Here is an 18,598-nt window from a genome sequence, read left to right on the forward strand (position 1 = left end):
CATTTAAATTACTGTGTTTTCTTCATTCTAAAGTCCAACTGAATGTAATGTGCACATGATTTCAGAGATCTAAACCTAACAAAAGATAGCCTAAAAATGTAATACATGCCCTATATCAAAAAAACAGCCACAAAAAGTTAATGTATTTAAACCACAATTAAATGCATATTTTGAAAAGCATTTTATATTCATGTTTGCAGTGGTTCACAATGCCCTGATAATGGACTCATTTATGACTCCATTATCAGGGTCTGTGGACCAATATGAAATTACATTCAAAATTACCATATGATCAATGTTTTAACAGTAAGATTTCATGTCATCGTGCACAAGCATAAAATTTACCAGACACTTAGTATCATACTGAAATATTTGCATGAATGTTCTTCAGCATAGTGAACAACTCTGCTTAAGCATAACTTTATAGGAGATTCATCTGCTGAACATCATTCACTTGGATTGCTGTATTTCAAAAGATCATCAAACTGTTCAAAACCAAAACTAAAGTAGCAGAAGGGATATGTACTATGTTTATAGCAATATTATAATACATGCAAATTGACAAACAGAGTGAAGAGCAAACAACCAAAACAAAACTGCATTAAATCAATTTTTTACCCAATTTTAATGTGCACCAAGCTTTTGAGACCAGAAAATTCCAAGAATGATATGCATTAGAATTAAGAAAACACAGTAATATTTATTTTGAATCAATACAATCCAACTGTTGCAAATGTACCTGACAATAGTAATTAATCATCATTAAATTATTTAAATTACTCTTCCAATTGATATTGATTAATAATATGTTTGTAAATATTTTATGAAAGTTTGTTTTATTTAAGAAAAGTAATATGATGATTAATTAAAAGAATTCTTATTTAATTTTATACCTAACTTAGACTTTTTTAAAAATGCTGTAATCTACTGATTTTTATTTTTTATATTACATTTATTTATTATGAATAGCTAATGATAAATTATGAATAAAAAACAAAATATGAAACAGAAAAGTGCATGTCATTTTTGTCACTTGTAAAATGATCAACCATTCTTTTGAATAAACAAAACTGTAAGTTAGAAAATAAAATTATACACTCAAATTCAGAATTCTATAATTTACCTTTGTATACTTAAAACATTTGCTAAACAAACTAAGTAACTTACCTACTCAAAACCTGTAGGAGGTTGCAGTATAATGGTTATTTTTCAGTATGATTAATATGATTCTGCTTCAAACAAATTTATTAATTCATCAGATCACATTTTTTAAATAAAACCAATTTTACTAGTGTGTTATTTCTTTAAAACATTTTGTGTATATAGTTTATTTTTGTGTATTAAAGTTTCAAATAATTATTTTTCACAAAATATAAAAAATAAACTAATTAAAAACTGAAAAATGTTTCAAAAACTAAATATATTTGATTTAAATAGATATTCATTTATTAACTACTGCTTCAGATTAAAATTTTTGCAAATCTACATAGTGCTGCTTCTTTCAATGGTTATTCATTTTTTGTGAATATGAATCATAATTGAAAAAAGTTCAAATGCATTAAGTTTCATTGACAGTTGAAACATTAAACTATTTTCTTAGTGTCTTGTCTATTGAAACTATCATGCAGCAAATTTTATAACTAATTTAAAATTACCTACTAAAATCAGTTTGAAATTGAAAAATTGTTTTTAAATCAAATATAAGAGGAAATAGTATATCGTATAGCTTATACTATATCGAGTTTAGCGATGTTATTTATACATAAGAGGAAATATAATTAGTATTACATTATTATTGGAAAAAAAGTACATTTTTTTTAGAACAAGATTGCAAATTTTATATTCAGATTCAATCAATTAAATGTAAGCTAAATTATGTGTGAATGTCTTTTTGTTAAACTAATTTCTGTAAATCTCTGAAAAGTTTATATTACTCCATTAAAAAATGATATCATCTGTTCTAAAATTATACACATTTTAAAGAATCAAAAGTTGATTTTATTGGTTGTTCCTTGTACAAGTTTTAATTAAATTAATTAAATAAAATATTAATTTTTGAAGTCATTTTATGTTTAACTTGTAACAAAAATAAATTTGACTTTTATTTTGTTTAGCAATAAAAACATTGGAAGCTAAGGCAAATACTTGCTATTCTGAAATGTGTTCAAAATTTTTCAAGATTGCTTGGCCAGTTATGTTGAGTCTGGTCCACTCCTCACTATGCAGCCATTCCACTGTAAATTTGACTGATCCCATGATGGGAATGATAGAAAAAAACTCTTCTAAAGTCAAAAGTGATCAATAATCAGACATTTGACAATTTCGTAGTATTGCATTGCATCATGTCTTAGTATTTTAATCTAAGGTTACTACTACTATTTTACTGTGAATATTTTAAGAATGTCAAACATATTTGAAGTAAAATATTTTTTTCAAATTTATTGCAAGTCTTCATTCATTTAATGCAAGTGCATCATCATCATCATCATCATCATCAAGAAAATGCAAATATTCGTTTAATACAATGAAAAACTTGATTTTCATTATATAAAACAAATATTTTACACTGTAAAATAGTTCTACAGATTTATAAACAATCTCTCAAAAGTTTTTAATTTCTTAAATCTAATACTTAATGATAATGAAAATATAATTTACCCTCAATCTTGAATTTAGCAAATTTTATCTGCAATTATTTCTAAAGAATTTTACAATTGTATTTACATATTTATACAGGGCTAAGCATCGTTTAAATTGACTAATATTTAATTTCAGAACTGAAGCTGAATATTAATCAAAATTATATTGCTATATTTTTAAAATGAAAGTTTTGTGAAAATACAGGGTGTTTTTTTTTTTTAAACTGATGGTACTCAGAGACATCTGTAGAGCAATCTAACGGCTGGACTGTCGCCAAATTTGGGAGAGTGACTAAGGACGACATGGGAAAGAGATTCTGCGAAGAAAATAGTAATACCCAAATTCGCCGGTAGGGGTGAATTTGGCGCTGTTGCAGCAAAACAGCTAAGAATTTGCATAACGTGTTGATAACACCTCAAAATGCAAATTCACAATGATGTAATTGACAGCAGCACCACCCAATTTGAGCTTAAAAAACAAGGACAAAAGTCCGAAGCGCATTCCGGATGTCAACAGAGTTCAACATGCATCTCTCGTTACCTAAACGTGCGTTGCTTGTGAAACTTTATTATCTTAACTAATCAAGCACACCGCGTGCTCTTTGTGAGTTTAGAACCCGTAACAACTTGCACAGAGGTCCTCTATCAATTAATGCATTGAAAGACTTGATAAAGAAATTTGAAGAGACTGAATCGTTAGCAGTTCAGCCTGGTAGAGGGCGGAAACCAGTGTCTGCACAGACAGTTAGTGATGTCGCGACTGCACTCGTTGAAGGTTCACAGGGGACCGTTGCTGGTAGTAGCAGCGCCCAGGAAGTGGCACGACAATTAGAAATGGTGCCTTCAATGGTATGGCAAGTTCTGTGAAAAGTTCTCAAGTTCTATCCATACAAGATAAGCCGCCTGCAAGAATTAAAACCAATCAACCATGCTACACGGTTGACATTTGCTCTGACATTTCTTGCTGTTTCGCTGCAACAGCGCCAAATTCATCCCTAGCGGCAAATTTGGGTACTACTTTTTCTTTGTGGAATCTCTTTCCCTTGTCATCCTTAGTCACTCTCCCAAATTTGGCAATAGTCCGGCTGTTAGATTGCTCTACAGATGTCTCTGAGTACCATCAGTTTAAAAAAAAACACTCTGTATATTTGTTAAAACAATAGATATTATATTAATAAATCTACTTATTTCATAACATATTGTAAAGTCAAATGTTTCCAATAACCATAAATAATTTTTATGTTGTATTTTTATTTTCTAATTTAATAATAAGGATACCAAAGATTTTCTCTCAGAAAAGCAAAATGAAGAAAACTTTCTTTTTTAAGTACAGTATGAATTTAAAAACACATGAAATAATTTATACAAAAAGCCAAATAAGCTGGTTTATTTTCTTTCTTTACAGGTTTCAATGACTATTGTCAAAACTTATTTAATTATTTTAATCATCCATTGAAAAAAGTTAAAACTTTGTTTTGAAGATAATATAATATTCAATTCAATTCAATTCAAAATTTATTCGTAATAAGGCGATAGCCAGTTACAAAGGATGTTTTTGACAACAATCGATTGTTATTAATGTTAAAAAATACACTAGCAACACAAGTCAAACCAAGCATTATATTCCACATTTAGTTACCAATTATAATTATTTTAATAACATCAATTTAAAGTCATTTCAACCTATACTGCAACTGGTAACTTTCTTCATACACATGGTTCTATAACATACAATACCATTAATTTATATTACTTATGTATTCAATGAATTTGTTACATTAAAAATTTGTGGGCATATTTATATAGTCTATAAATTATGTCTATCTTGGCTGTATGGAATATTTCATACATTGCTCTTTCATTAGTGCACCTTGTTAACATATGCAAGTCAAGATTGTGTGCTAGTTCCTTTGCATCTTTACAGCCACAAAACATGTGAAATTTTGAAATTATTTTTTGGCATCTTGGGCAAATACTCTTTGAAAACTCAATGAAATTATTATTAATTAATATTAATTCTTTGTTTATTCTGAGTTGTATGAAAAATCTTTTAACATTAAAAGCCAGGTTAGTTAACATGTAGTTATTAATAAATGGATACTCAAGAATTATGTTATACCAATCAGTTTTCTCTCTTGTGAATATGTCTTCTATGTCTTGTGATAAAGAGATTTCGAGCACATTTTGTATCAACATTTGGAAATGTTGTTCACTTATTTCAGGTAAATCTAGGAATATTTTAATAGAATATCCAAAGCGCTTTAAAATTTGTGCAATTTGTGACACCCAGTTTTTGCTTTGTACTTTAATCAAAGATTTTCGATACAATTGGTATAATAATACAGTTGAAAGATTTCGAGCGTCTCTTATTTTAAATAAAAATTTCATGTATCTCCTTATTAAAGTAGCACTCAATCTAAACCTGCTTAATTCCAGTCTTAACACGCTACCTGGTGTGTTGTAATCCAGCAAAAAAATCTTGCGTACAAACCTATTTTGGATCAACTTCTAATTTTTGAAAGTTCGTAAGGCTCCAAATTGGGGCCGCATAGCCAATGGAATTCATTATTATAGAGTTAAACAGCCGGAAATGAACCTGGATGTTCTTTATCTTTGCCCAAAATTCGTCTTAATTAACAGCAATAATCCACCCGCTGGACGACCCTTTCCACACTTCCTCTGAGCTCTGCTGAACAACACCGTGTTTTCACGTTTTAACACCTCCTCGTCTTCTTTATTTAGATTAACAATCCAGGTTTCCGTGAAGCCACATATCGTTTGAGATTTTATATACTCTTTTACTGACTTTCTATGCATTTTCCCCCGGAGACCTTGTATATTCCAAAAACTAATAAATAATTTGTCTCTAACGTTATTAGTATATCTTATAAATGCAAAATTATTATTGCTAACATCATTGACTCTATCATCCAGACTTATGATAGAGTTTTGAACCAACTGTAAATTATTTCCAATTGAATCAGAATTAGATGTATTACACCTTATTTCCCCTTCCTTTCCTAACTCTGCAGTCAAACATCTCCTAAAAAATGATTTAATTGGATGATCTTATTTGAGGCAATATCGTACGTATATACTAAGTTATCTTTTATGTAATAATCATCTCGTACTATTATTTTTTTCTTGTTTAACTTTTCTAGTTTAATTCTGGCCTGTAAATGTTTTTTCCTTATCCTCGATCTCCTACATAAATCGGCAGTAAAAATTATTTTTTTCTCATTCTCACCAACTAAATTCGGTTTCGTTCTCCAAAATTCTTTAAGAATTAAATTCCTTATATTTACAGACTCTAGGATTACTTTAACAATAGGTTTATTATTACTGCTATTTAATTTAATTAATCCTTCTATTTCAACATTTTTTAATTCTAATTCATTATTAATAAATGAATTTATTTCTTGTAAATAATCTAGTGTTGCGAATGGATAATTTATAATAATTATGTTCTTTTTAGTCTTTTCATTTGCTAATTTGTCAAACTCAAATTCGAACATACCTTTAAGATGGTCATTAGTTTCCGATTTTTTTTCCAATTCTTGTAGCTTATATCTAATTTCCGTCAATTCCTCTTTATAACACTTATTTTCTTCTTTCAATATATTTACCTCAGATTTAATCGATTGAATCTCGATATTTAACCGACAAAAATTATCCTGGATTAGCTCGTAAATAGATTGCAATGTATATGGAGATTTAACTGCAGTTTGTAATTTCGGTTCATTTACTGGTTCAAAATAATCATGAATTGTTGGTTCTTTCGTGAATACAGACGGTTGTTTACTCTCTTCTTCTATTTGGTGGTAATCTATACTTAAAATTTCTACTTGTTGGTTTTCTTTCTCCTCGTCCTTGGAGCTTTCCTTCCGAGGTCTCCCACGCCCCTTCTTTTGCATATCCTGATGACTTATTTGTTGTGGGGAACGGGGGAGAGGACCTGGATTGGGCTCAACTCCAGCAATTATTAACAATATTATAATCAAATCCAGGGATAAACCATTCGCCAATTTCTCTATTTTACCGTCGAACATATTCCTCTTCCTTTGACACAATTGTATTTTAGTATACTAAGTATCAGCTACTTTCAAAAGTTCACTCTCACACCAGACGAGCAACTCACATCCCAAGATAATATAATATAAAAAAATAAAAACATTATTTATTTTTTTTACTGTTATTAAAAACTCCAAACAGGATTGCATTCATAATACTCCAAACTTGCATTTCTTTCATAATATTTTGCACAATCTTAAGTTGATCAATGTCCAAATTTCTCCACAAACCACCAAAATTACAAATATCTGAATCTGCTACTTGCAATTCAAAAATCCAGCCATATTTTATGAAATAAGAGAAAAAAGGATAATTCATATATAAGGTGCACCCAAAAATGTGTTACTGAAAAAGTCCGTGTGTGCAAAGCCATATTGATCAGATTAGAGTTGTTCTTGGTCTATTGTTCACTTATAGCATGGAGTTATTTAATTCTAAATAAATGAGTGAATGTACGCATGACAGTTTGGACAGAATAATCACTTCAAATTATGAAGTAGCCATATTTCGAATTAACTGAATTCCTTAAAATGTAAATCTCTATATCTATGGCCAGGACAAAAGTACAGTTATGAAGTAACAGGATTTCAAACTATCCAAGTTTAAATTAACAAAGATTTTCCGTATTTAATTATCTGAAGTATTTCTAGTTTAAAAAACTTTCAAAATTAATATACATATGTCTTACCTATATTTTTCAAGTTTTTTCATCATTTTAATTATCTTCTTATCTTTCTTGTGTTTAAAACTAGAAATAAATATCAAATTTTTAATTTTTAAATGACAGTTTATGAAATTATGAATATTAATAATTAAACTTAATAATTTAACTAAATCCAATTTGTCATGGACCAATTGGAGCTGTTGTGAAAAAGCAAATGGGATGGGGAGCTGGAGGCCATCTTTTCAGTAGACAGATGGGTATATACAAAAAATTTTAAAAAATTATAAATGCTACAATATAATGTATACATTTAGAAAAAATATATATTAAACACTGTTGTTTAATATTACTAAATATTAAACAATAGTGGATAACAGATGGAGGTAATATTAAATAAAGCTTGTTCCTTGTTAAAATAAAGCTGTAGTCTATAGTTTTTAATTAAGTCTCCTCAAAAATCTGTAAAGAATGAGATGAATATTTTCTCATGGTTGCTTTTATGAGAAATTTTGAAGTTTTTAACTTTTACCCGTTTTTTTAAAGTATAATCTTTTTAACTTATAAAAAAAATACATTGATTCTGTTGTTGAAATTTTATAAAGCTGTTGTTATATTTTTTCTAAAACAGAGCTTTACTTTTAGTCACCATATATGTATAGCAGTAATGATTTTTTTTAAAGGCACTGATTATAAATAATCTTAACATGTAAAAACACGTAAACAGATAATGAAAATCTTCTTTACTCGCCATGTCCAATCACCAGGAACAAACTATTCTCCACAGCAGAGACAACCTTTCTTTAGAGGCTATGCCTCTGCCGAATTATGTAAAACAGTCTAAAATGTCCACAGGTGACAATCCCTTCACAATTAAAAATATAAGATTTCTTTGTAAAATAGGGCTGGCAGAAATACAGTATTAACACGTAAAAACACATAAACAGATGTTTACGTGTTTTTACGTGTTAATACTGTATTTCTGCCAGCCCTATTTTACAAAGAAATCATATAAATAATCTATTTACATTTAATTTTCTTTCAACCATACCAATATATATCATTTACTAGCATGTATTTTTTTATTTTTATATGTAATTGAATTATATGTAATTCTTGTTTATATTAATAAACTATCAGTTCTCTTGATACTCTTCCTGATCTGTATATACTGATCATTAAAACTGTATAGTGGGATAAGTAATCATTAAAATTCAGTAAGCATATAACTTGCTAATGCTGAAAGTATGATTAAGAGTGATGTCTAGTCTCATTTCACAAGTCTATGGACATTTTCATGTTTCAATTGGGAAAACTCAAGCATTTGAACTGATCGTGGCATTTTGACAGAGACTTAAGAACAAGTATAGCTCTATACAAATATATGCTATAATTATGAAGTTAGTTTTTATCTTAAATTATAAACTGTCATTCATTACCAAAATGAAAAGTTACCTCACTTCAAGATATCAAGAAATTACAAAATATGAAGAAAATCTGATCTTACAAAAAACAATTGGTAGACCACTTAAAAACTAATTATGACATTATGCACCATTTTAGTAAAAACAGACGATATGAAGGTATGTTTTGTAAACACTTCCCAAGTTTTCAAAAATAAAAAATGTTCAAAAAATGCTTTAAATTCATGAAGGCAAATATTGCAATCTAGAACATGTCTTAAATGTAATAAGCAAAATATCCCTACAAATAAAACTATGCTGAAGAAAGAAACCTTACAATTCTTGAGAAAAATGAATATTTAAAAAAATTTTAATACATCTACAAGTTGATTGCAAGGTTTTAAAGAATATCATGATATCATGGAGTAAATGATTGACCGAATCAGCTCAGTTGCATATTTATCACTCTTTAAAATAAATGCTTATGTTTTTCATAAAAATTTTAACAAAATGATTGTGATATTTCAAATAAAAAGTTCTAATTTTTTGGCTGATTCCAAAAATGTTAAATAAACATAATAAAAAGTGATAAAATAATGTAATTTTATAATATAATGTAGCCATAAATCTATATTTTTTTCTTACACACACACACACCACACACACACACAAAGTGTTCTCTTGATGCGAATTTCTGACTTAAATGTAATTTTGCATTACACACATTTTTGTTCTTTTCTCAAAGAGTGCATTTAACTTATAATTTTACTGTATTAACAAAAATACTTCAGATGTATTTCTATATTTGCAATTAATTAAATCTGCTTAATTAAAATAAAAATGTTTCACTTTTCTGGTCAAATGTAATTCTATAATAAACTAGACTTGATTTTGAATTGATAAGAGTAAGACAATGACTGAACACAATAATAAGAATTTTAAGTCATTTTAATACTTTTGTTAGTTGATATGGCTATTTACGTCAAAAAAGATAGTTATTAATGTATTACAGTTCTTACTTTTTAATTATAAGCTTAACAAAATTTTTACTGACAATACTATATATTAAACATATATAGATTTGGACTTTGATGTAAATTAAAAGAATATAATCGTTTTGTTTTTAAAATTTATAGAATTTAAATTTGTTTATTTAAATTGTTTTTTCCTCATTAGAAAGTACACATCTATTTTCAATTTTGTCAGAAAATCATCTATTTAGTGCAAATATGAAGAAAAATTTATTAAAAAGACATCATAATGAAATTGCAGACTAAAAATAATTTTTTTTTAATTTCAATCTGATACTTGCTATGCAAAACTAAAATTTTTCTCAAAAATTGTTCATAAGCTAAGAATATATTTATATCTAACATTTAATTATGACATTTATATCAAGGCAGAAATACATGTTAATGTAAGTAGATTATAATTAGATAATACAAGATAATATCACTGAAAGGTGAGATTAAGTAGAACTAGTCAGTTATAAATAAAATTGGTTTAATTATAAATAATTATGTGTAGTATGTTAGTTTTGAAAAATTTTTGAGTGATTTAAAACATATATTTTTTCATTAACTATGTTTGTGAAATATTAATTATCAGCAGAACATCATAATCAAATACTTCAATATTCATTCATAACAATGTAACCAGTAAAAACAAATTTCATAGCTGTATTAGGTAGTTTTAATGCTAAGAAAATAAATGAAAAATAAAACATTTATTTCATATCTTACTTTTATGAAAACTTAATAAACAATATGTGTCTATTGATATTTCTTATTTTTACTTGATATTTATAAACAGCCATAATCTTGCCTTCATTTTCCTTTTAGAATTTAATTTTCACAGGACTATAATGTTAATTTAATTGTTACTTAATGTATAGAATTTACTACATTAAAAACACTTATTTTTAATGCTTAGACAGATTTAATATCAATATGTCTAGATATTTCATTATATATGATAAGATATAACAATTATTCAGTGTTTTAGTAAAACCAATACATAAGATGCATTATAACATGATTTACAATTTAATGATTTTAAAATTATATTAATTTAAAGTAATTATTATATCGTACCTCAAGGAACCCCTTACTACAGCTGGCAATGTTTTTATGGAAGTCAAAAGATGTGGTGATAAGAGATGTGTTGCTGGTAATTGTTCGTCACTCAAATTTGTGAACTGATTATACATGTTATGACGAATTTTTAAAAAAATATGATGTGGATTATGTATATTAGGAAGATTCTCACACTTTTCACATAAATCATAATCTGCACATGTTCTGTAAAATTAAATAATTTACATATGTTGGATGCAATTACTGTAATTTATTAACATTTATAATTATTAAAAATACTAACCCACACTTATATCTGATACCTCTGACTGGTTGTTCACAATTATCACAAATAATTCCTATGTGAAGTAAATTTTCTCTTCCAGTTTCTAAAAATAAATTTATAAAGAATACATTATTTCAGGATATTAAAGTTTGAGGATTTTTTATATAATTCATAACATTAAAATGATTTAAAAATTCACAATCAATTTTATATACAAACTTTTAAATCAACAAAAAAATAAAATTTAATTGATAATTACAAAAAAATTTTCTAAGTAAAATATTCCAACATAATATATCTCAATGTCAATAGGAAAGTTATCAAAACTACCCAAACAAAATTATTGTAGAAGAATTGAAGAATAAACATAATGTTTATTTCAGAAACTGGGATAATCAAATGTAAAAACTACATCCTGACAATGAAGCTGATTGCATTGTAAATTATTCCAGTTTATTTTTTTGGTTTACATGTTATGCAATATTGTGATCTGTACTTTTCAACATGAAATTCAAATATTGAGAAAGAGTCAATTACCATATATCTCAATGGATAAGACAATAGTTGAACCATAAAAAATGGCCCTGAAAATCCGGGGTCGTCTTATAGGACAGATACAAAAAAATTAGATTAAAATTTATACAAATTAAAACCATTATAAAAAGACAGACAAACCGTAATTATTTACTAGAAGAGAGTAGGGTATGTGCACAAAATAAAATAGCCCATACAATGTTTTTGTGAATAGTCATGGTTATTACCCGAATGCCCGAATTAGTGCGAATGTTTTCAAAAATCGCCAGATGCATAAAAATAAAATTTGTTCATTCGAAAAATTACAAATAGGACATAATTCCATATACGCTATACAGTATTATTATTCAGATAATGATTGCTGATCTAAACTAAATTCATAGGCCATTGATAGTTTGGGTGTCGTCTTATAGGACAGATATATGCTAAAACTATAAAACTTCGACGAAAATTTATACATCGTCTTATCTGAAGGTCATCTTATCCTCCGAGATATATGGTAGTTAATAAATGCTGTAAATGGCAACATTAAAAATTTGCTTTAAAAAAAACCTTAAAATTTCAACAGATAAAATTTCTTTATAATTTATTCGAAGTAAAAAGTTTTAAAAATTAAAACACATGCTGAACATTAGAAACATTAAAAACTCTGATAGCATCAACACTTTTTCTATGAGTTTACTCAAAAATCTCCTGAAAAAGTCTATACAGTCAATGTGTGTTAATACAAATTGCTAGGAGAACAGTGTTTAGTTCATTTTACTGATTTTCAGGATTAAGGTAATATAATTTACAGAGTTAAATATTAATAGACAATCAAAATCTCTAAATAATAATATTTTGAATTAATTTACTAAATAAAGTTAAATAAAATAAAATTTATTTACAAAAATAAATTAATGATCTAACTGATTTTCAAACCAAACAAAATGAGGAGTCGACAGTATTTGCTATTTAAGTATATCAGAATGAATAAACGAAGCAAAGCTAAATCTGTGATTTTTTTCTGTTAAAATTGTTTGAAAAAGTAGAAAATATTTTTTGGTGACAAAAGAGTAAAAAAAGAGACAAAGTTGGTGCAAGGTAGCCAATCTGGCATCATTGTATGCATTCCGATATGCAAACTAGCATGTGTTTTCATGGAACTGCATCCATTTAAAGGGGTGGACATCCTTAACTTTAACCTCTATTTCCTGAGTACAGTTAAATATTCTGCTGAAACCAGATGTTTGAATCTCTCTTCAGTTGAAGGTTGAACTATCTTTACTTACTAAGAGAACAAAATATTTTGCTCAAAATACATTAATACAATACCATTTTGCTTTTTCACTTTTTGACATGAATAATAAAATCATTATTGTAAATAGGATTATTTCTTGGAGATTGTAAAATTTTCACAACCCCCCAGTACAGTTCAGTTTAACAGATTCCAGTAAAATTTTTATTTACTTTATCACATGAAAATGGATGTTGTGATAATGGCATTTTGCCTGGGCATGACAAAAATTGCTTTATTGATGGTTGTTTTAAGGCAAGTTGACTGTAGTTAAAAACATCTTAAACATAACACAAGACATCTCTTTTCTTTAACTGCTTGCTCATTTTAAACTATTTGAAGCAGTTTAAGCATTGATTGATTATTCATTGTTCTCTTTATACACAAACCTTGATCAAACATTCTCTAGTGTGTAGAATACTTTTACAATTTTCATTTCTTCAAAGAGGCAAAAGAATTCCAATAAGCAAAATGTTTGTCAAAATATTTTAATGTGTTTCTAATGTTCAACATGTTTTTTTTTTTTTTTGACTTGTCTTACAATTTTTGAAATTTTTAATTTCAAATAAATTTTAAAAATTTTGTTACCTTTTATCTAAAGGCAATCAAATTTCCTCAATAAGATAAGTAACTTGTAGAAAAAATGTTTAATTTGTAAGTCAATATGTTATCCATTGATTTTTTAACAAATTTATTAATATGAGAAAAACAAACTAATATGCTCAAATACAATATACAGTAAAATCTATCCAGATAACTAGATTTTCTTAGAACAGAATTTTTATTTCACAGAACTCACTGTTTATAATCTTCCTTAATCCCTTTGAGACAACCAGTTTCATCATCCCACGAGGAATGATAAAATTGATACTCTGCAAATGTATCAGTACAATGTGCAACGTTAGACATGTTCCACTGTTGTATTAGGTATAAAAATTTATCTCAATATTTTTTTTCCAACTTCAATTCTCTATTTTCTCCTATTTGGATCTTATTGCAAAGAATACACATAATTTGCTGTTAATATCTTCAACAAGTTATTTTTTGCTTTATTTTTATGTTCTATTTATTCTTATTAAACTAAATAATATAACAAAGCCAAAAAATTTAATCTTTTCATTAATAGGGATAGATAAAATAGTGGGTAAGATTTGATAGGTTTTGAAATTTGTTTGACCTGAAGTGAATAATCTATTTGACCAAATAATAAAAATAAATATGAAGGCATCATCTTATCAAAAAGTTAAAACAGAAAGTAAATGTCTATTTCAGATTTAAATCAAATACTTAAGAGTGTATCCATTACACTTTCATGTGTATTACATACTGAATTGCACATGATATATTAATAAATAAATATTCTTGTAGTATAGTGTTAGTCAATATATAGTATTTTTATATAATTTTTGCTATATTGCCTACATAGTGATTCCATAAGTAAAATTCTATCAAATACTATATATACAATGTAATAAATGTGTATTATTATTTGACATAACTTAGTAATACCATAAACAGTATTATATCAATATATCCATTACGTTTTTGTCATCTTCTTTGACAAGATCACCCATTGAGATGACAGATTTCCTAAGTTTTGAGGGTAGTCATCTAAGTCATACTGTAATATTGAAAATAAATTAACAGATTAAAATCACAATGATAAAGTGAATAGAATATTGAGATAACAATATCAATTTGTTTGATTCTGTCTTGATAATTTTGTTTCATTTTGCTAGAATCATATAGTTTTCAACATGTAAACATAAAATATCACAATGTTTTACAATGTTCAATAATTTATAAAGTCATTCATCAGATTCATTGTTAGGATAACTGGACTTTGTTGAAAAGCCAACTTCTTGGGAAAATGTGTTTTTTTATACTTAATCATCTTGGTTCTTGTAATAAATAAATTCTACTATTTGTCATTATATGCATCTTTTCCTATACATTAATTTTCAGTGTTTACATCTTAAGCATATAATTTCACAAGCATTCATACTTAAACACTGTATGAGTGTAATATAAATGATTAATAATTCATTTTAATATTTGAAATCCCTTAATGCTAGTAAATAATTTGAAAGGTATACATATAAATACAGTTTAAACTAATATAATAAAATATATTTTTAACTTCTTTAATTAAAATTATTTTTTAAAGAGTTTATTATTGTATTAATTTAATAATTAATACAATAATAATTTAAATTTGAAATTTTTTCAAATTTAAATTAATGAATGATTTATGGTTGTGTCAGCTGGTATGACAGATATAATCATAAAATTGTGAATATTTTATCATCTGATATTTGAAATTTTAATTATATATACCTATTTATTAGCATAAATATTTAAAATTTTATGATTTTATGCATATTATAGTCCATTTTTTTAATTAAATATTCATAACTAATAGTGATTTTACATAGAATCACTATGTAAATAAAGTTAAGAATAATTTATTCTTACTATCATGCTGTTGAGTTACAGAAGAACATTCTTCATGTTTTAATAATGGAGTAGAATTTAAATTCATATCTTTAAACATTGCAAGGATAGTATCCATAACTTTATCAGAAACATCTTTAATCATATCATCTTTAATCTAAAAAATAAAATTAAAAATTATAGAAACATTATTAACAATTTCACCTCATTTATGTATAATTTACTTAACTAATCTCTAATGTAATTTCTAACATGTTTAGGATACTAGACATGTCTTACAAATTAATTGTTTTAATAAAAAATATTTGTATTGTAAATAACTACAAAAAATATAGTTTTCACTCAGTGAAAACTATATTTTTAACTATAGTGTTAAAGTGAAAATTATATTTTTTGTAGTTGTTTACAATAAAATATATCTTTTTAATCAATAAATATTAAAATAATTTATATAGGTATTTTCAATCCAAATTGTTTTTTTAATAAAATATTTATGAAAAACAAATCTTAATTTATAATCTCTCTAATGAAATATCTATGTTTATGTGTTTTTCTATCTTTTAAAGATTGAAATTTAATAATTACATCTAATTATTTGTTTTAACAAATGTTTTAGAGTAATCATGTTTCACATAATGAACAATTTTACTTATAAGAAAAACTGTAATGTAACTATGTGACAAAAGTTCAGCAATGTTTACTGAACAAGCAAAATTGCAACTTTCTGTTCTTGTGCAAATTAAGTATTTCACTTTCAGGGATGTAGCCAAAAATTTTTGTGTAGGACACCCATGGAAAAGTCTACAATGCTTCAGAATAAGGAGCTTTCAGATCAGTGTAAATTTAAGTCAAATTTTGCAACTTTTCATTATATAAACATATGTCCCAGTCAAGCAATGTATGGAACAGAATTGACATAAAATTATGAAGGCATAAGAGCACCTTTTATAACAAGGATTGAGCAAAATTGACAGAAGGTTTTCCAGTTCCAGTGACAGAGTTTTTTGGTAACAAATTAGTAAGATTCATTGTGCTTTTTCAATATTTTTTTAGTATTTTGTTTGTCGGTTGTTGTGAAGATAGTTCCAAGATAGTTGTAGCTTAATTTGTAAGTCCCCAACTGTTGGAAAAGTTTTGTATATATTTGTTTTAGTTTTTTAATAAATTATCTTCATTGCAAGTTATTCTCTAACATTATTTTTTAATTGTACATATTCAAGCTTATACTAATAAATAGATTTTTTTGACATTATGTATAGTAATTATTTTGGGTTTTAATATTAATAAAAATTTTCATTTATTTTATTGCCTGCACAAAGTCAGGCCTGGCATGTTTTCGAACTCTTTGTTTATGTAATGCCCTGTTAGAATATTATCCAGGCTTTTGATTCGATAGATAAGACATTACAAATTCACACTTTCCATTAATAAAATACAGCAAATGAGATCTCAAATTAAATCTAATAACCTCTAGATGTGCAAAAAACTCTAAAAATTTGAATATATTTTAAGTTGATCAAATTATTAACAATTTTTGCAAGTTTAGATTGGTCATATAGTATGCCACAAAATACACTAAAACCCTAAGATTTTATCATAAACATAAATTTGATTAAAATTTTAATATTTAAACTTCAATGACTTATATAGCATTTAAGATTTTGAATTTTCCAAAACTTTTATTCCACTATTTACAACTCTAAAGATATAAACATTTAAACATATTTGTTAAAATTTTTAGTCTATTTTAAGTTTTTCCACCATTTTTTAATACCTGTAAATAGTAAATGTCTTTAATTTGATTTGATGTCAAAAGCTGTAATATTTGTATTTGAATAAGAAAAAATAATACTAAAGCAATCAAGAGCTGTATTAAACACTTCTGAGGCTCCAAACCCAATCTCTTTAAAAGCATTATACAGATACAGAACAAAAAAATAGTAGTAAGCAGTGAAAGAAACTATAAAGAAAGTGAAACTCTAACCATAACTGAGTATGATTAGATATTAATGCAGTCCTAAATACAATAAAAGTATAATAATAATTAGGATGTAAAATAAGTAATCAATAAAAGATTTAAATATTTAGCAGAAAAAATTATTAAAAAGTTTTCAGGACAATCAAACTAATAATATTTGAAAATATTATATAAAAAATAGTATTTGATACTTTAAATTCAAGCATTAAATACTAAGTATGGTTTAGTTTTTTAATCATTGTTATTTTTAAGAGTGATACAAACTACTTTTGAATATAATTACAAATAAGCTAATTTTATATTAAATAAAAATGTTTCAATAAATATTTTATGAATTAATTTTAACTATAATTATTCTTTTGTTAATTATTTTATTAACAAATAAAATTTATTTACAAGACTTACTTTAGCAATATAAGAAATCAACCAGGAAGGAATAGAATTATCTGATTTATTTTCTGCAACTTCAACAGAATGAATAGATTTCTGTTTTAAAGACTGTAAACAAAAAAAATATTTCAATAAAAGATTTTCCTTTATTTATTAAACTATGATACTAAAAAAATAATAATACTAATACTAACATTAATAAATAATAATTTTACCTCATCACTAGCAGACTCACGATGTGTTTTGAAACAAGGAACTTTATCCATTACCACAAATTCTCCCGACTCTAATTCTCTGTAGCTAAAAATTCCAGATGAAGTAGATGGTTGAATTTCATTCTTTTCTTCTGATTCTACTTCTTTTACAAGAAATTTTAATTTGTTGCCACATTTCTGACCAACCTTTTCAAAATTAATTATTTTAAAATATGAATTTAAGAATATATTTTTGAGTGTACATAACAAAATATAATAAATTTTTAATACTTTTTGCATTATTTGATGTATATTCTATATATAACAAATAACATCTAAACAAATCTCTATTAATATTTGTTACTAGATAAGTCTAAAATTATGCATGAAACAACTAATGTTTTCAAAAACATTTTGTATCGTTTGATATATACAGATTAGTGACACACTATAACTAATCTGTATATAGAGTGTCACTAGTTATAACTTTTAATTTACAAAATTTGTTTAATCATTAAATGAATAGAATCTAAATAGAAAATAATTTGCTTAATTATTATTTTCTATTCTTTAGAAACTCCTTCATTCATTCAGGAAAACAAATAGTTTGTAAAAATTATGTCATGATGGCACTATG

At 26.1% G+C, this 18,598-nt stretch overlaps 1 protein-coding gene across 3 annotated transcripts in view; it reads right to left on the reverse strand.

Moving 5' to 3' along the window:
- The window catches only part of LOC136984347 (next to BRCA1 gene 1 protein-like), a 70,533-nt gene that overhangs the window by 29,742 nt on the left and 22,193 nt on the right, over positions 1 to 18,598 (reverse strand). For 2 of the 3 annotated variants that reach the window (XM_067281294.1, XM_067281293.1), the window contains exons 4-9: positions 17,983 to 18,168; positions 17,783 to 17,875; positions 15,421 to 15,556; positions 11,154 to 11,238; positions 10,868 to 11,074; positions 7,399 to 7,458 (exon numbers count right to left, since the gene is read on the reverse strand). In XM_067281294.1, the coding sequence (XP_067137395.1) occupies positions 7,399 to 7,458; positions 10,868 to 11,074; positions 11,154 to 11,238; positions 15,421 to 15,556; positions 17,783 to 17,875; positions 17,983 to 18,168 (767 nt within the window). The remainder of the gene's footprint in view (positions 1 to 7,398; positions 7,459 to 10,867; positions 11,075 to 11,153; positions 11,239 to 15,420; positions 15,557 to 17,782; positions 17,876 to 17,982; positions 18,169 to 18,598) is intronic. The other variant, XM_067281295.1, reaches the window with a different exon arrangement.

Source organism: Centruroides vittatus, unplaced genomic scaffold (assembly GCF_030686945.1).
Source record: "Centruroides vittatus isolate TY-2023 unplaced genomic scaffold, ASM3068694v2 contig_914, whole genome shotgun sequence".
Lineage (NCBI taxonomy): Eukaryota > Metazoa > Arthropoda > Arachnida > Scorpiones > Buthidae > Centruroides > Centruroides vittatus.